This window comes from Haliotis asinina, chromosome 11 (genome assembly GCF_037392515.1).
Source record: "Haliotis asinina isolate JCU_RB_2024 chromosome 11, JCU_Hal_asi_v2, whole genome shotgun sequence".
NCBI lineage: Eukaryota > Metazoa > Mollusca > Gastropoda > Lepetellida > Haliotidae > Haliotis > Haliotis asinina.
Genome location: NC_090290.1, coordinates 55,400,073 through 55,420,443, shown reverse-complemented (window position 1 = coordinate 55,420,443; position 20,371 = coordinate 55,400,073). Strand labels below are relative to the sequence as shown.

The 20,371-nt window shown below is 41.1% G+C and overlaps 1 protein-coding gene across 2 annotated transcripts in view; it reads right to left on the bottom strand.

The window, feature by feature from the left end:
- LOC137255761 (parathyroid hormone/parathyroid hormone-related peptide receptor-like) overlaps positions 1 to 20,371 on the bottom strand; it is a 90,247-nt gene that overhangs the window by 2,834 nt on the left and 67,042 nt on the right. For both annotated transcript variants that reach the window (XM_067793280.1, XM_067793281.1), the window contains exons 3-11: positions 14,750 to 14,875; positions 7,649 to 7,767; positions 7,078 to 7,172; positions 6,689 to 6,851; positions 5,922 to 6,078; positions 4,401 to 4,461; positions 3,191 to 3,260; positions 2,178 to 2,266; positions 746 to 890 (exon numbers count right to left, since the gene is read on the bottom strand). In XM_067793280.1, the coding sequence (XP_067649381.1) occupies positions 746 to 890; positions 2,178 to 2,266; positions 3,191 to 3,260; positions 4,401 to 4,461; positions 5,922 to 6,078; positions 6,689 to 6,851; positions 7,078 to 7,172; positions 7,649 to 7,767; positions 14,750 to 14,875 (1,025 nt within the window). The remainder of the gene's footprint in view (positions 1 to 745; positions 891 to 2,177; positions 2,267 to 3,190; positions 3,261 to 4,400; positions 4,462 to 5,921; positions 6,079 to 6,688; positions 6,852 to 7,077; positions 7,173 to 7,648; positions 7,768 to 14,749; positions 14,876 to 20,371) is intronic.

The window sequence follows — 20,371 nt, the reverse complement described above, 5'->3', positions numbered from 1 at the left end:
AAGACATGCATATGCCAGTTAAGCTGGTGACTCAAGGTGCTCCTAAAAAGGCGATTGCATTCTGTATATTGCGTACTTATGATAACAACGTTATCCAGTGTAACAGTTTGGGGAATAAACGATTCATTCCACTAGGAATGACTGGTTATAACCACGAAAGGCATATCTGAAAATTATCAGTTTCTGGGCTCCCTTTTATTATATTATAAATCTTACTTAGGAACCATTTTTGTGAAAACGATGTGTTCATTTCAAGCATAATATGATAGACCAGGTTAATCCTTCACACTTGCAATGTATACTGCACAAAAATTACTTCTCATGCTTACAGGCCGTTTTGCCACAATGCATATCCAGTCTACATATTTTTCGTAAATGGACTAAACTGGCAATTCTACTTAGACATACCAAGTGAAAGCACCATCCTTTTTAACAACCATCCATGTTAACATTTTACAAGCTTTAGTGGATGATGGAATATTTTTTGACAAAAGTCAAAACTGGTTATACTTTGCATTAACGGTTTTTTTTACATTTACTTGAACTGGGGGTCTACGATTTTCATATCCTTAGCTCAGCTGCGTTTAGTCTTGACATTACAACTGCCGTCTATTGTGGATTGGGTACCTATGTCCAGGTTTGTGCCATGGTGATTCCTGACGAACCAAGCGTTTACGTAATTGTTATAACAACGGAAGTACACTGTATAACAAAGGAACATGGTGATCATTATCAGGAGGGATACCTGAAATGAGTTGTAGCCCATTTCTATGTAGAGATAAAACAGGTTGTAGTCCTCCTGGGTGAACTCAGCAGGGAAGGCGACGATGAGTATGATGTACATCAAACCGAACAACGGAATGAGTACCAGGATGAACTTAGCCAGTTTTCTGCAACAAAAGCAAACACGTTTCATAATGTACATAATTCATAATACATTTAGTCATCACCTTTTGTGGGTTGGGTAGCCTTGTACATTATAAGTTGTTCACGGGTCACGGGGTGGGCATGGGTTGATGTATAATGATACACTTCTTATTATTCACAATTGAACGTTTTGTCTACATGTATCTATTGGAATGCGAGACTACGCTTTTCGTAGCCATCGCTAGATTTTGCAGATGGCATAAGAAAAACCGGATTTAGAGTTATCTCCGTTCCATCGATTAGTATTCGCAAAACATCGGTTATTTCCTCGCATCATGCATGATTCAATATTGTTCGAGATAAAGAGGCACTAGCAAGAAATACCGAATGAGTTCACAACTTGACATTGGCAGCGGGATACACTGAAATGTACTTCGCATGTAAGTGAGGTATATTGAAAGTAATAGAAGAGCGCTTAGACAATCAGAAATCGACATTAATGTATGAGGTAAGATAAATAGTGTTCCCTCGTCACAAAAAAGTGAGTGAGTTTGCTTTTACGACGCTTTTACCAAAAAGCCATCAATTTCAAGGCGGGGACACCAGAAATAGGCATGAAATATTGCACCCTTTTGTGGAAGTAGATCCGGGAGTTTTTCCCCACACAGGTAAAATGTGTATTATTGCTGGAATATTGATAAAACAGTGTGAAAACATACTTTCTCGCCCAATTAGGAACAGAATAAGGTGTGCACAATCGGGAAATAATTACTTCACAGGTTCAACAAAACAAACACGCAGTAAACAATAACATTTGAATCAAAATTGTAGTTCAAATGGTGATTTAAATCGGTGGACTTGACTCAAAGTTTGACAAATCGTCCTCAAAAGATATTATAGGCAATCACGCTCAATTTGTCGTTTAAAAATATTCATCCACTTTTAAAGACTAGAGAACGCTGACATTATAAGTGCCCGTTGACATTTTCTCCGAAACTCGTCCATGGCTGTATATGTGTGAATTAGGTTCATACAAACACTCTCCAAGTGTATTATGCAGATCTAAGGCAATTCACGTGTCAATGTTTTAGATACGAAAAAGTGGATCGAGTGTGAAAAGGTCCAGTTAAATACCTCTGTCACGTTAGATTTATTATCTAATCGGAGGTTTTATTGTTACGTCATCTAAAGTAAAGACATATGCTGCTGAGTTTTTCGGCTTTTCCGTTGAGCGGTGACATACTTTGCCCTATCCTACAGTACACACATACCGTACAGGTATTACTGCAAGAATCCGTTGTAATACCTACTTGTATTTGGTTTTTCCTAAGTGTCGCTGGTTCGCTCTCACTCGTAGGAACAATATACGAAATATGTCCAGGAAGAAGAAAAAGTTGATCTGGAAAGACAAATATGACTCGTCACAACACGATCGTGTGATGAAACATGAGTACAATAACTACACTGTCTTGACCGGCATCAGAAACACATTCCTGTTGAGAACAGGGTGAAGAAACATTATACGGATGAATTGTGAAAATAGGTAACGACAGCAAATGTTTGTTAAAATGGGAAACATGCTCATCTGCCTATCACACAATGTGGGAAAGATGGTGTGGGCTAGTGGGTAAAGTGCACGCTCGTCACATCGAAGGTCCGTGTTCAATATTGCTAAAAGTGTCCTAAAACTAAACCCACTATCACAACGTTTAACGTGAAACGAAAATATTACCAGACCGACGCCCCACAGCAGTACTGCTGTCTGTAAAGGCAGAAGGCAAGCAATTGATACTGACCCAGTAAATACACTTTGATAACACTGAACCACGACTGCTGTGTAGAAGTGTGAAGATTCTAATATTCATAAGCAAGTATAGAGGTGAGTTCCTTACAATTAACGACACCAACAAAAAACCCTTAACACAAGACAACAGGGTCAATACCAACCCTTAACACAAGGCAATAGGGCCAATACTAACCCTTAACACGAGACAACAGGACCAATACCAACAGAGTATTCAGGGTTGTGTTTACAGAGTTGTGTCCCTAACCAATCGGCCATCTTGTGTTTAACGTGTCGACACAAATTGTTCGTTCTCCGAGTAAACGGTCTGTCCACTGAACCATGAAGGCGGTCAGTTCATTTATCAATTACTATGGTCCCATGTTGCTACTTGCCACTAAAAGGTTTCGGAGGGGTGGACCAGCGGATAAAAGCGCACTTATTTATATGCTCCATATTTATATGCGTCATATCACTTATACTAAGGCTGTCGTAAAGAGGTACTACAGAATACCTATATAACCGAGTGTATCAACTTACCAACACTACCGCTATTCCAGGGCCCTTCAGTATCCACAGAAACTCCGGCCTTGCTTGTATGTTCCAGCAGCTGGGGAAGGAAAACAACCCTGGATGAGGATAACATAACAGATCTTGTCCAGAAGACATTCTTACAGATCCATAAGGTAGACACTGGGGATTAAAGGACGTCTACACAGACAGCACATTATAATGAGTAGAATTTGGTTCCGGCATTTTCCAACCGTACAGTGAGGTGAACAAGCCAGCATTGATAAACATTTACCAAGACCAAAAACTTTTATTTAAAGAACATAGAGATTGATTACCTTATTATTTAAAAACACCAAATGTGACAGCATCAGATTTAATTTAAAAGAAATCAGTTTGTTTTATGGATATCAATATCAATATTTTATGCACATTGCACAGTTACAATCTATGATACAGGCCAATGAAACAATACAAGTAAACGTTCAAACAACATTGTATCGTAGTTGTTTTTGAATGGTAATAAAATCGATAAATTTTCATCACCAAGCTCTGCCTTGAAAACAATGAATGTGTGTTTTATTATTTGTAGGCGATACAATATAGGACTGAAATGATTCCTGGATGGTGATTTGTGTGTTACTGGTTTATTGTGATATCTGTTTCGGACCTGATACCTTCCCAGCCACAGTTGTAACGACCGTGTTGGTGAATGTTTAAACTGACAAACCTTAGCTTTCTTATGTACTTAGCTGGTTTGTTGGTTTGATGTTTAACGCTGCGCATTGCAACATTCCAGCTATATGGCGGCGATCTATAAAAACTCGAGTGTGGACCAGACAATCCAGTGATCAACAGATGAGCATCAATCTGTACAATTATGATACGTCAACCCATTAAGCGAGTCTGACTATCTGATCCCGCTAGTCGCCTCTTACGACAAGCATTGGTTATTCAAGACCAAATCTGTCCCGGGTTTTCACGATTATAGCGAACTACTAGACACCTGCGTATTCATTTAACTGTCCCAACTACAAATACAACAATGTGACCTGGCATTTCATTTCAACATTTCAAAGATGGAATTATCATGAATAAGTCGTTAAGTAACGAACAAGTCCGTGTCAAAATACATAATCCGTATAAATACACGTTACCAGACTAAAGTTTTGACCAGACTTAATTTTGCACAATTTTTTAAGTCTAGTGTCAGAATAGAAATATGTCCGTTAATACTTACTATGTATTTTCTAGCAATGCTTTGACGACAATCCAAGGTATTAGGAACACCAGAGGTAAAACTGAAATTAGACACAGACCGTCAATCCCTTTGTGCTGCAAGTGAGATATTGGATCTGTCGTGTGTGATTTGATATTCACTAGAGATCTGTCGTGTGTGATTTGATATTTATAGAGTTCAGACAAACAAATCTACCGCATAAGTACGTGTTTACGTAAGAAAAGGTCTATCTATTATAACCGTACTTATGCAACATCGTACTTTCTCCGTATTGTGTTACTATTTATCGTCACTGATTAAAGGCGATTTAATCATAGCCTATAATTAGTAATGTCTAATGCGTCACAATGAGTACGTTGGTCGTATCCTGTATAGTTTTGGTGTTGACAAAACAAGAGGCAACTGTAACTGGTTCCCTGTCTTGGTTCCTCGGTCAGCTCGGTACAGCTTGTTATACATACACATGACGTGGGAGGGAGAAAGGCACAAGTGGCAGATCCAGCTGATTTTATTAAACAGGGGAACTGAGAAAGCAACACTTCCGAAAAACATTCAATAATTTCATGTTTTAGCTGAACTGTTTTATAGCCATTTACTATCCAATTTAGCTTAGTAGCTTTACAACGTACAGACGTGAGTTACTTTTACAATCCGATTCCCGATGCTATCACTCTCAACATCCACTTGCTGCTGCTTCTCGCTGCCTAAAAGCCGAATTAGAAACACAAAACCACCTGTGGCTTCTTCCTTAAGGAAAGTTAGGACATTGGTGACGTCGGGATCGTTGTCCCAACCAGTTATGACTCGATCATGCAATGCTTTGGTATTTACTTGATCAAGGTGAACAAGTTGTAAACAGGTGCTGACCAACATATGTGGTGCAGATCCATAGTTACTATTTCCTGTGCACACCAACACAGGAGTCACTTCTTCCCTGCTCCTTTTCTTCATCTTGTTCACGATCATGGTAACTTCAGTAGAACGGCAGTCACTCTGTTGGCTGTGATTCTGGTGGCTGTGGCTCTGGTGGTTGTGGTTCTGGTGGCTGTAGTTCTGGTGGCTGTGGTTCTGGTGGTTGTGGTTCTGGTCTGACTTCACTAAGGCAGCGTCCAGTGTTGTGCCTGAAGCTCCGCAACCTCGGAGATGATGTCCACAGCGCCACTGTGTCCGTATGTCTATTTTTAACACTGAATGGAAAGCCATTGTGGACTAGAAAATTGGTCACCTCTATGACTATCAATCTATTCAACTTGTACCTGTGGATTTGTCACATTAGCGGAAGCTGTCGACGTTGTCCGACTTTTTATACTATGAAGTGGATAACAGTGAACAGTGAAGACAGTGAGTAAACGCTCACTCACGGTATCGAGGAAACAGGTTATAACTCGTTAATCCCTCTCTAAACACCACTCTTTTTGGCTTGGGAAATTGGATTTAGGGCTAGGCGAGAATTGGGGAAATCACATTTTGGGCTAGGTGAGAGGATACCTGCCTGAACACAGAACACACAGTTTGACTTACCCCAGCCTAGCACTATGTAGTACGACACGCCATTCCGCTCTGTAGACAACGTCCTGTATATCAGCATGTGGAGATACAAGCCTTCTATAAAGATCCACATGATGCTGGCGGTGATGGTGTAGTTGAAGAGACAGAACAGCAGCTTACACTGCCAATGCTGTGGGGAGAGAAATCTTGGACGTGGGCGCAGTTTGGGTAAATATTAAACTAACGGTCTGCTTTCCAGTGTAAAAACATGAACATGGATGGACAGAATGAACGTTGAAAGTAACGATGTGCTTCGAAAACCTAGATATCAATTTCATTATTTTGAGAAGGATATATGCCATGATCAGTTAGTTAATAATTTATCATTTAACAAATATTATGGATATCCATTAAGTCGGCATGTTGTTGGGATTTGGAACACCATGCCAATCAGATTTGTTTGTCAGACTGATTGTTGTGTCACTTCGGTCCCACTAATTGTTTACTTTTAGGACAATCACGGTAAGACCCGGGTTAGAGTTAGTGATCTTCAGCAACCCACGTTTTAGTAAGACGCAACGAACGGGATTGGAAGGCCAAACTTACTGATTTGGTTGACAAACGGCATCGTTTTCCGATGATGGCGATGTGATATATAGGACTGTTTGTTTCCATTCACGATTGTAATTGTCATACATATCGTCGCCTTATAGCTTGGATATTGCTACGCAAACAAACTGTTTCCATCAAGTCCGCAGTACCAAAGAATGGGAAGAGATGCTGCAAGTGCAGATACTTACAGAACCTTCCAGGAACTCGTAGGTCCCGTCTGGCTTGAGTCTGACATCCATGTCCAGACCTACTCCTTTAAACAACAGATCTTTGAGGAACGAGACTGATGCCCTTAGGATGAAGGCAATGAAGAGGTTGATGTGAAGAATGTTGCTTTTACTTTGCAATCGCCTGAAAAAATACAGATAAGGTGAGCATACACCCCAAGGTAGTACTGTATTACAAATAGAATATTGCCGATATGCAAATACATTTTGATATGGAAACTGAAATCACAGTTTCAAATGATGAGATGTAAAGGATGATATGTTGAGATTTGTCAACAGTACATTCACATAGTGTTAAATGGTAACACTTTGACTTAATCAGACAGAATGGTAAATTTGAAGTGACCAACCTGCAGCATAGCATGATAATGACGGCGACGACGAGGGCAGACAGCGACACACTATATCCCACAGTGTATAGCAGTCGAAGCTTGTTTGCTATGTCCTGAAACACGCCAATATTGAAACAAAGGAACCATACTCACATGTGTACAGTAGGTACAGGCAGTGTATTTGCCACAGTTCACATGTATACATATGTAATTCTACTGGTCTATTGACGGCCATATGACGTGAAAAGGAATCAGGCGAGTAGCATGCCAATGTTTTCGTAAGCCCGATTGTTTGATTTGAAAACATTATGTATAGATAGTATGGAGGCCTTTTCAGCAACAATTTTGTGTAAGCCGGGGCCTTTTAATTGGTAGCTCCGTCTATGGATATGTGTTTTACCATGAGGTGTCGTCATTGCAAGGGCTGAGAAAAGCTGCGGTGACTACATCAAATATTGTCAAAAGGACAATACCCTGCATCACCATGTTCACCTATTCATCACAGCAATGTGCTCCAGCTGCCTAACTTTATGTGGGTAAGATCAAGGGGCAGATAACTCAGTGCTTGCTGGGCAACGTACACACGTACGGCATGATATCGGAGGTCAATGGGGGGCTTCTCACAAGCGCTGAAGTTGGTCCAGGAGTAGTTGTTGGCGGGGTTGATCCACCATGACCCGTTCGCATCACAGTACCGTCTCGCAAACTCTGAAACAAACAAAAGTTGCCCACATTATGTACTCGTGTCTATCTATACTTGCTGGCCTTGTCTGTGTCGCAGTCAGCTTTGTTACAGCTGATTGGCCTTGTGTCTGTCTGTTGTTGAACGCCACATTCAAAGGTCATTCAATAACTATGTGACCGCGGTCTGTAAATAGTATGGGACATATTGAGTATGGGACAGACAGCCATTGATTGAAATCAAGAGCATCGATCTCCTGTAACAGAAACTACACACATATAGCCTGTCGAAAGGGTAATCTTGTACCCTTTCATGTTCACGTTCCGTGAATTAATGTTCAATTCCCTTAAAATATGTTTATCACATGACTTTTGATTCGTAGCTTTACTGAGAGTGTCTTGCAACGTCACCATCTAAATAAATTTAGAATTTTAGCGGTTCCAACTTGATCAATTACAGTGACTGTTTGTGCTGTCAACGTCGCTTGGATCGGCAGCCTGAAATGTGTCACACCTGATTCAGATGGAGATGTCGAAAGTGTCTTGTAAGTACCTTGAGCACATTATACAATAAGAATCATTAGCACGACAAGACAGCACAGTGAAATACAGTTTGTTGGTATAATGTTCGTAGTGTAAACGTTCACGCAACACATTTACTTTATGGAAGACGCCACTATATCTATCATGACGAAGGTGTCAGTAAGTAGACAAACGTGCCAGACTGATCGATCAGTAGGTGTTGGTGTCAGGATATATAGATGAGGCGAGCGACGAAGGAGTGGCACTGATATGGTTCCATACAAAGTATGGTTGGTTGGTTTGGTTCTTGTTTAACGCCGTACTCAGCAATAGTTCCGCAATGCCACGGTCTGCACATAATCGAGTCTGGACCAGACAATCCAGTGATCACCGATCAACGCAACTGGGAGACGATGGCATGCATCTTCCAAGTGACGGAGTCTGATCACCCGATGTCCGAGCCTGACCACCCGATACCTTTACTCGCCATTTATGTCATGTCAAAATGAGGTTAAACACATCTACATGAGACTCGTTTATTTATCTATATATCTCACTTCAAGAACATTTGGTGTCGATTAGCTTTCCATTTGCTTGTTTCCCCGGAATAATTCAGTGTGAAGACAAAGCAAATATTTTTCTGCGAGACCTTATGTTTGGATGATGATCTCAGTTTCCAGTACTTCTGACATAATGCCAAGTTTAGGTAGTGTCTTAATATAGCTGCAAACTCACTCCCTGTTTCGCTTATCAATCAATCCCTACACCAACTCCCAGGTGATATATTTTCGTATATCAGACACCTGCTGGGGTTTATACAACTTACTCAATGGCTACTTCAGAAACAAAGCAAATTTTTTGTTCCTTGTGCCAGAATTCTAAGAGGCGGAGATGGTTTCCACTTTCAACAAAACACCCTCAGATGGCTTCCTATTTCAATTTCCGTTTATTTATTTCTCGTAATGAAGTTGATGTTACTCTATTTATATGCGTACTCTATACAGTCCAATGTTTTTACGTGGTTCCTTAAAAACAGAAGAGAGGAAGGATGTTTGCTTAGAGAAAAAATACATTTAACTTTATACCAAATATTCCCTGAGGATGTGGACATGCACGCTGCATGAGCCCTTGGTGTTTAGAGTGAACACTTTCCACACTTTTCAATCAAGGGAAGTCCGATATCATGTGTATTTGAAAACAAAACAGTGTTAAAAGTGTTGGAACAGGTGCGTTCATTGGAGGGCACGATCTGTATACCTGTCTTCGGCGAGAAGAACGTCGACTAATATTTGCTGCTGAGGGAATCGTGTTGGAACTGCTGCTGTGTAGATTTGATGTAACCTTGCTATTACATGTATAATGACTAACAGTGAAATCTGAAAATATTTTGCAAATATGACGTGGCTTGCAGACACGTGTTTTATACATGATTGAAATTCATGATTGTATATTCGAGGAAGTAATATGATGGAGAAAGTATCAATGTCTTGGAATCTGTACAATCCTGCGTTTGCATATTTTCCCCCTTTTAGACTGACAAGCGGGAGGTGTATGAGTCGAGACTGAACCCTGGCGTCACATCTGTCCAATGACAACGCGTACATGTGAGATTCCATCAGCTGATCCAATCTATTCACAGATTCTTTCAATCATACGAGTTTCAGACTCACTCGTGTATGAATGTATTGATCAGAATAACCAGGTGTTTGAACAGAACCTATCAGCATCTCCCGTCTCCATATACTCCAGTAGATGTAGCAATACCGGCACGATATGGCCGCTTCGTTGTCGAGTAACCAGACCTGCTGTCCCCCAATGTCGCACTAACACATCCTATACAGAGAAGGTGAGTACTGAAGGAACCAGTTTATAAATATTCCCGACATATATTTAAAAGGGAATATTTTATGTCGGAAAGACAAGGTTCATGATCCATGGTGTATACATACTGAGACAAGGGTTGCGTGTGTGTGCATGTGCGTGTGCGTGTGCGTGTGCGTGTGCGTGTGCGTGTGCGTCTGCGTGCGTGTGGATTAGCAAGTTCACTAGTTTCTGTATGCATTGAATGACTTGCACACTAGTCTTGATGTTGCCTATTCATGTCATGGCTCGAAATTGGCTACAGTCGTCGCCAAAAGAACATGTGTGAAACTGTCTGAACGAGCACACCTGAAAATGATAAATAATAATGTGCTTTTTCAGCAAGTGCTTATGGACAAATGAGGGACACATGTTTCACACACTATGATTCAAAGTTCAGTGTATATTTTATCAAAATGTAATAACAGAATCATCGGTTTCGAACTTTTCCATGATTAATATGGTTCAAACCTGTTGCCTCTGAATCCTCAAGTCGTAGTTTTGTAAGGTAGACTTAAAAAGTAGACGACATTTATCACTTATCGGGCTGCAGGTATTTTTGACATCTAACAGCGAGTATTAGATGACGTTGTCTCTATGGCAATAACAGAGATCAATGACGATCACAAGGTATCAGATCAAAAGGCAACAGGGCTCATAATCATTACGACGGAATGACATTCATCGCAGCACTTCGACATAGTCATTCGAATATTCGAATTGATGAAAAACACAACATCGAACTAAAATATACCACAAACACAGTGATGGATTTGCAGACAAATTGAAGAAGTGAAACAGCTTCTGACGAAATGTATTGACTTGGAGCCCTAATCAATTCCACCGCTTGCAGCCGAAAACCCTTCTTTAAAAAAAACTCCACACCTCTCATGAAAGGTCACTAGATTGAGCGCTGACATTAACTGCCACCATAATATGTTCTGGTATGTCGGTTGTGGCGGTGTTGTCCCAGAAAACTGGTGTTTTGATATCGTCACGGCCAGGGATACATGATTCATATACTCAAACATGTATCTTTTATGAGGAAAGATACAATTAAAAAAACTAACCAATGCTTAATAATGTTACTGAGATGAATTGGAGTCAGTGTAATGCTGGAGGGAAGCCGGTGTATTTTGAAAAGCCGGTAGGCATACCTATTAATATAGATGTCAGGGCATGACTCCTACTGTCAGTGACTTTCTAAAGGTCAGTGTTCCGAGAGGAACATCTTCCTCTCTATCGGACATTGGTCACCCTCGATTGTACATATTCGATGACATTCAAATGAACGTTCTTTTGTTTCTTTGTAGCACCCTCTAGTCGAGCTGTTGAGTACATTGATATATCAGTTTACACTTCAGGAAGAGTAGATTTATGACACAACATATGTGTGGAAGGAAGCTGTTGTTGTTGAGGATCCTTCATTGCACCAGTTACTACTGTGTAACTCAGCTTAACGGCAGGGTTCATTCGTCACTTTCTTGTTGTTTTTCAAAGAAGTATGTAAACGTACATCCAATTAAGACGGCACATGTGTTAACTCATGCTTTACTTCATATTCGTTAAGCGAGAGATTTGTACTCTTAACGTTAATCCAGGGTAAACACGTGGAAAGTCTGAGGAAGGAAGCAGACCTGTCGGGGGCAAAATAGGAGGAAACTGAGATTCTGATAACCTAGATTCACATGACAGGAGACGACTGACGGGATCGAGTGGTCAGAACCTGACTTCCCAGTCGTGCAGCTACATGTAGATGTTCATGCTGTTGATTACCAGATTGTCGGGTGCAGACTGCAGACAAACCGCCGCCATGTAGCTGGAATATTGCTGAGTTATGTCGTAAAACTAAACTCACTCACTAAACATCTGTGATCTCATAGATCAATGGATCACTTGTGGTCAGCACCACATTACCACCCAGTGTCTATCCTCTTCATTAACCACAGCCTCCAGAGATATCTGCTGGACTGTGGTGTGGCTTGCAACTGTGTTTGTTGACTGGTGAAGCCCGAGATAACATTGCAGAGGGATAACGTGAAACCTGGCACCACATCATGCGCTCAGACAGCAGCTAAGCTTGTGTTCGGGTATTTCAGTTTTAACGAAGCTTGTTTCACGTCAAATGAAAATGGACACCAGTGTGTGGGTTTATCGACATAATAAACACAATTCACGCGAAGGATTTGCACTTTCAGTCAGGGCAAAAACTTTTTCATATTTAGGATTCTCTATGGTTTATTTGTTCATGTTTTGGTTATGTTTCATGTTGTACAGTTTTATGTTGTATGTGACACGGTGACATGTTATGTTATAATTAACATATCCCCAAAAAGAGATCGTATAGGACATGCGCTATAACGCTCTACCGAGATTCAAGGTCATTCATTTTGTTTGAAAGCAAAAGAAAAAAATCAGTTTTCATTAGTTCCTCGTTGCTGCCATCATTATTCTAAACAGATGGAGCTGTAACATAATAAAAGTTGTTTTTTTTCACAGACTTAGCCATTAATGCTTGTAGCTGGCATACACGATTAGTTCTGTTACTGTTCTGACAGTAATTTGGCTAAGACCTATAAACCTGAACAGGCTTTGAGTGTTTCATTCATCCATGTATCAGTAATGGCCTCCTTTTATAATTAAAGTCGACTTTAGGTCGTTATTCAAATTAGCCAACTAAAAGTTTAGTTTTTCATAGATGTACAGGAAAACTAATTGGCTGGACGACGCCTCATAACCGAAGATCCAAAGGATCTAAAGGTCAAAGACACAATTAATCTGTAGTATATCAGCTTAATGGAATGATATTTTTTGTTAGCCTGCAGGAGAAATTTGTAAGGGTAGGCCCGCCTTTGGTACTTTTTTTCATCTATTACTCTGGTTGCTCTCGATGATATGTATGTATTATATTTGACAAAACGGAAAATATATCATAAAATGTTTAGATCGGCTAATGAAAGGAATTAGCCGATCTATGAAATAAATTTAGTGTATTCGTAAGCTGTTTTCTTTCATTTTTTACGTTCGGCGCAGCACAGTTCCGTCATCATCTCTTACTAAATACAAGTCGTGAGTTTGCATAAGTGAGTGAGTGAGTTGAGTGAGTATATTCTTACACCGCGCTCAGCAATATTCCAGTTATATGGTGGCGATCTGTAAATAATCGAGACAATCCAGTGATCAATAGTATAAGCATCAATCTGCGCAATTGGGAACCGATGACATGTGTCAACCAAGTCAGCGAGCCTGACCACCCGATCCCGTTAGTCGCCTCTTACGACAAGCACAGTCGCCTTTTATGGCAAGCATAGGCTGCTGAAGGCCTATTCTACCTCAAGAGTTTGCATTAAGTCACTGATACAGTTCAATATGAAAATGTTAAATACTTAAACCGAAATATCCAGAGGACAGTTGGCCAAGTCGATGAGTTACGTCATTTAGTCCTGTCATTTCGATGGCAGTCTAGACTACCAGTTATCCGACTTTGTGGAAGTCGCGGTGGCTGAGATGGTTAGGCGGGTGATTTTATGTACTGGCGATTAGGTGCCTCATGTGCGGGTTTGAATCCCAAATGGGACTCAACTTAAAAAATTGCTAGAATTTGAATGTTACTTGGAAAGAGTAATCCCAAATATAGCATATGTTACATTTGACCCTGCTTGTAAATGGCATTGAGTAATCATAGATTTCGGCCGTGAGAGACGTGACAATTTACACCTGTCGGAGAGGTGCACAAAGTACGCAGTCTAGATTACCAGTTGTCTGTGGAAGTCGCGGTGGCTGAGCGGGTTAGGAGGCTGACTTTGCCTAATGGCCATTATGTGCCTCTCTCTGAGGGTGCGGGTTCGAACGCCGTATGGGACTCAATAAAGTGATGTTTGTATTTTATTAAGAAAGTGTAATTTCAAATTAACCGCGATCTGTATACAATTCTACGTTTATAACCCCCTTCCGTGGTGTGGTAGCCAGTGTCTGCTCAGGACGTGGTGCTTTGCATTTGAGGATTAAACAAGGACTGTTCGATTGGAGCGATGCACTCTGTGATGTATTCGTATTGAAAATAGCTTCCGAGTGCACTACTGTGCTGGCAAGCAGCCAGTTATCATTAATCGTCTCGACTAAAAGTCTGCGCCAGGTATAGCATGCGAGTGGCAGATGTTTTACATTGCAGCATTGTACATTGTTTATCCTGCAGTAACATTTTCCTGCACATAATTGAGATTATCTCTTTGAAGTTGATGTTTTTCACGTGTACATCTTCAAAGTGAAACAAACTAAAGGGAGCGTATTTCCACCTCCTTAATTCCATCGTTTACGGGCGCTTGGTAGTGTAGTGGCTAGAGTGCCCGTCCCGACAGCGCAAGGTCGCTGGTTCGATCCTCGGCCGCCTGTCATACCAAAAGACCTCGGTATGGCATGTCAGTGGGCTAGTACTGTAAAACCAACTGCTTAAGTCTGGGCTAGTACAATCAGCCACACACACCCAAACATCCACTTCGTCATACGATACAAACATTAAAGTACAGCTTTAAACCCCATGTCACCTCGCCTGTATCAGGTACGTCAATATACTGCATTAACAGCAGAGTACTCTCACAAAGAGAAATACATTTTCCACATCCCTTACCATTTTTGTTGAAGCCATTGACATAGTCCGGGCAATGCTGCTGGGCCATGGTGCCGGGGGGTGTCTCATCCCAGCACAGTATGTCGTCCCAGGCCACCACACAGGGCGTAGGGCCGTCCGCAGGGTCTGCAATAAATCACCACTAGTCAGTGTCGAAGATCATACAATACTGATTTAAATAGCAGGATGTGTTAACGGTGAATCTGCAGCTTATAGAGATTACAAATCGTGAAAAACATTTCGAATTGTTATCAATTCGATCACTCTCCATTGTAGGAGCTCCTCTTTGACACTCTTGTAGGAGTTTGATCGATTGACTGAAGAGTTCCACTTCAGCTTCTTTGGATTTGAACTCCTGACTGATGAGCTCTACTTACGCTGATCATCTGGTTCATCTATCACAGATTAGCGTGCGTGGACTGCTTCAGAGAGCCTGACTATTACAAACAGCTGTTCATTTTCAGCCTTATCTCTGCGATACCTTCCATTTACTCATGCTGGGTTTTATAGGTTATCAGCGATATGCTCCTCTTTCAACTCAGAGGCCTTTTCTATATGTCTATATAAAAACAGCCTTCCCTGCGCTAAAGCATTAATGCCCATGGAAGGCATACCATCACAGCGTGATTAATTAAGTTCGGTAGCTCCGATATAGCGTTCAAAAAGATCGTTGAGGGCAATAAATTATTCCAGTCCAAAACATCGTCACATTAAGACATTTCAAACTCCAAAAAGCGTTTCATGAAGAAATTTGTAGTGTACGAGTTCTACACCAGACGGCGATGATTACAGTGCTGATAACGTTGATGTATGTTCTGTTGAACGTAACAGTAGACGCCGTTATATCATCATCTGATACTCAGGATACTAAAAGTAGCATCTCTGACATGGAAACGGAACACGGAGTTTGATTGTAGTCTACCAGATAAGCCAAAAGACTAAGATATATAACAGCAGTACCAACTGTTGATGTTTTGGGGAAAGTTTGGTTGTATCTCAGTCTGGGGTGGTTATTCTTTGCACTGACGTTGAATATTTACTTGAACTGGGTGCATTTCTGGTGGTGAGGGGCGGTGGAATAGACTGGTGGTTACAGCTTTCGTCCTTCATGCCGTAAAGCTAGGCTCGATTCCTTATATGGGTACAATCAATGAAACCGATTTCTGGTGTCACCTGCCGTGTTATTGCTGGAATACTGCTAAAAGGGACGTAAAACTAAACTCACTCACTCACCCTGATGGTGAAATGGAAGCCTACGAAATTCATCTTCAGCTACTGATACACTCATGTGTGTGGTAAACATTTTTCTTTAATCATGAAGATCGGAATCTCTGCTCTGCTCTGCTCTGCTATACAACAGGCATAACTGAAATATATTTCACTGGCTTTTCTGAGTCATTGCATTACTGCGAGTGTTCCTCTCACATTAAGCTGTATCACCTTAACATGATTATTATACTTTCCTCTGTGACGTTAGAGTAAACTGATGCATTATCTGCCTTGTAAGTCGCATATATTGCAGCGACCTTTAGCAGCATTCATGGATCAGCACTTGGTATAGTGTGTTGTGAAATATTACACATGAAGATAATCCATGCAGGCACCAACTGCAAAGTGAGTGTGACCGTAGCGTTTTTCGTACCTCAACTCCCTCGGGGCCCATGATGTACCCTCAGTCTTTGTTGATGTTTAATATGAACCATTAACAAACATAGAGGGTACATCAACCCATGACACCACCCCCCCCCACCCCCCACCTCCCCCTCCACGTGACCAGTGTGCAACTTATGATATGCCCATAAATTCCCATGACTTATCTGAAGTCTGATCTTTAACGAAAACTGAAGCCACTTGGAGTGTCCATTGGAAAAGCAGCGTTGGCTTCACACATTGTAGACATGTGGACGAATACATGATACAGGGGCTCATCTGAGTCCTCTATGGCGATGAATGAGCGTCGTTTCCCAATAACCACACGTGTAATGCATAAAATCAGCTGTTGATCAGTGGCTGTTAATGATTTTCCTGGGGGTGTCTTAGAGGGGGGTACAGAACTGACAACAGAGTAGATTTTACTCGTTTAACTCAGTCTAGAACGTACAAAAAGAGTTCTGGAGATCCTCAACACTTTAACCATCTGCTAACAAAACAACAGATCCTGAGGAGTCGAGATCGGAATCAGTGCAGGGTAATTTTGTGAGATATCAAATTCCGTTTTTCAAACGTGACGTTAGTCTGAACATTTACAGACACGCGACGATATAGCCAGGGACAGTTCACAGTAAAACGTAAACGCTGAATAGTTACAGTTTAACATAGGTTGGCAAGAAATCTGAAGCAATAGATGTATCTTGCCAAATGTATAACTGGATTGGTCGGATCTTCTCATCGCGGTGTGTACCCGTGTATTGTGAATATGAAGAGAAAACCGACAATGTTCGGTGATGGGTGAGAGACAATACTTTAATTTGCCAGTGATGGGTGAGAGACAATACTTTAATTTGCCAGTGGCCATCGTGGCCTGCGGGCTTTAAAATCTACATGCTCTCAGTGAAATCTGCAGGCTCATTTTTGTTAAAGCCAAACCAATAAAATACAAAATAGACTACACTGTACACAGATTCACACTGCTTCTACAAAATCATTTAGCGCAGCCCATGGCTCAGAGAGAAATTTTATTTGTAAAAGATTGGTGTTGACATTCCTCAGCGCAAAGCGCTGAAATACCAGAATTGAATTTTTCAAACTAAGTTATTGATTGTAACGTGATGGATCATGGATGATTCCAGAACGTTAATAACAGGAGAAAAACAAGGGGAAGATTCCAGTTGTGAAAGAAGAAGACAGATAATTTTCTGAAGGCCACAAGGGCCTGCAGATATTGTCGGCCCGATCCAAAAACAACCGGCGCTGGGCCTCCGGGCCGGCGACTACTTCGAACACTGGTGAGAGATGTCATGAGTTAGGTTTGTTGGTTGTGGTTCAGTATTCATGCTTGAGCCATATATGGTCAGCTTTGTGTAGAATGGAGTGTTCAAATTACATCAAAAGGCACGCTCTGTCAGCACTTACAAAACCCAAAGTGACTGTATCGTCGCCAACAACGTAATTAGTGGAATATTAACCACACTTTTCCAAATAAAAGGAGCCCTTGAGATTACACAATCATGCATACAACTGAATAAACTATGCCCAGCGTTTGTTTAAACCGCATTGATCTCCGGTAGTAACTTTACAACACAATATAACGGTTTCAGTAGTTATTCGCCGATTATTATATCACATATGGAGAGGAAACTAAGTTCTACGGAACAGGGTTAGACCGTGACCCTAAAACACTTCGATTTGTTTTACATCTTGGAAAAATCTCCATACACCAGTTTACTACAATGAATTATACATATATTTTAATCTCTACACACTACAGGGTAATATCAAAACGTAAAAAAACTAAAAATCAATAAAAAGTATTCAGTATATTTTAGTAATGTATAGATTCATGGTCTCCTGTATCACTGTGGGTGGTTACAAGGATGAGTGTAATGTTAGTCAGTTGTATGAAGGCGGTTGGGGTGATGTTAGTGAATATACGGGAGGAAAGCCCCTGTTGCAAGTAGCCGACGTTTACCACGCCTGTAAATCCAAGATACGATGCTGACAACATTACCAAGTGAACTGGGATTCGAACCCCAACCTTGCCCTCTCAAGTGAGTGAGTGAGTGAGTTAATATTTAACGTCACATCGGCAATATTGCAGCCATATCGTGATGAGAACGATTAATTATAAAAAAACACAAATTAATTAATAGCACATATATTGTACAAACCTGTCAACGAAGGATAGTAAAAGTAACTAGAATATCACAGATCAGAATGTAAAACTAGTGGTTAGACCTAAAACAACGTATCTATAGAGGACAATACAATATGAAAACAACTGAAAGTAGATCACCATACTAAGGACCATGGGGACTTACAGTACATTTGCATCCTGCATGGACCATACCCTGTCTAAGCCAAGGTTACGTGCATAATGACCTTTCCATAGGTCACGCTCGTTCATGCAGGGGTAGATCTCGTGTTGCATGAATGAATAATATTGCAGAACTACTTCGTCTACTACAACTACTTCTAGCACCATTGCTGCTGCTGCTACTTCTGCAACTATGACTGGTGCTGATTCCACTACTACTGCTGCTGCTGCTACTACTACTACTGCTGCTGCTGCTACTACTACTACTGCTGCTGCTGTTGCTGCTGCTACTACTACTACTGCTGCTACTGCTACTACTACTACTTCGTCTACTACAACTACTTCTAGCACCATTGCTGCTGTTGCTACTTCTGCAACTATGACTGGTGCTGATTCCACTACTACTGCTGCTGCTGCTGCTACTACTACTACTGCTGCTGCTGTTGCTGCTGCTACTACTACTACTGCTGCTGCTACTACTACTACTACTACTGAAGCTGCTGCTGCTGCTACTACTACTACTACTGCTGCAGCTGCTGCTGCTACTGCTACTGCTACTGCTACTACTACTACTACTACTACTGCTGCTATATGCTCGTTGCCCATACGGGTCCAACTGCACAAAAAGGACACTCAGGAAGTTGGAAAAAGTTAGGGGCATTTGGCTCTTTCACTCAAACCTGTCATTTGTTATAAATCTCATGTTCTGTAAAAATGTTCTCAGGTGAGATCGAACAGATGTTGAATGTTCTCATTATGGTGATTTGTTTCTTCTGACGTAGGTTTCTTCACTTGACGACATAATTGGAATCCGCATGTTGTTGTAACTCATTTAATACTGGACATGCCATGTCCTACAAGGATGAATGCTGCTGCCAAGCTGCCACATCCGTCACTCTCATACACTGACATGCACAGATTGCTGTCGCTGACAGACCGACATATTCACGTTTATCTAATGCGTAACTGTTTAAGTGAATTATGTTCTCGTTAATTCAAAACATCAATCAACGCCAAAGAGTAATCGGTTTATCTGAAGACTTCACTTGGCGTGAGACGCAAGAATGTGATGATGGATCATTGAAATTCAGTGAAAACGGCAGGTTTTCGGGAAAAGAGGAAGGCTGTCCTACCCAACGAAATGTTCACGGCAACTCAAAGTCTACACCGTATAGCTTTGTTCTTCTTAGCAGTAGGCTACTCTGACTTGTAGAGGTCGTTAAAACTATTAACTGAATGTCTGTATAATTGGTTAAGAAGGTTGTTGAACTGGATGCGACATTCGACATTGTCATGTTCTTAGAATAGTAATAATACGTTAAACTGGTCTCAGTACGAAGAAAAATACAACGGATCTGTTGGTGGCATGACTATCACATCCTACGGGGGATGATGGTATGTCTGCAACAACTTCCACAACGCTGAATCACCATCGTGGTATATGGGATAAAGTGTTTCTCTGAGAGCGGATGGTGGTTGGTTTGGTGGTCCTGGTCGCGGCATATTATAAGACGACAAAAATGCTGCTTTTTGTTATCAAGGAAGATGGATGGTATCATGGAGATGCAAGTAGAGCATGTCTTTTTAACGTAACCATGTTAAATCCTCTACACAGGCTCGCGCACTCGCACACACGCAAACACAAACAG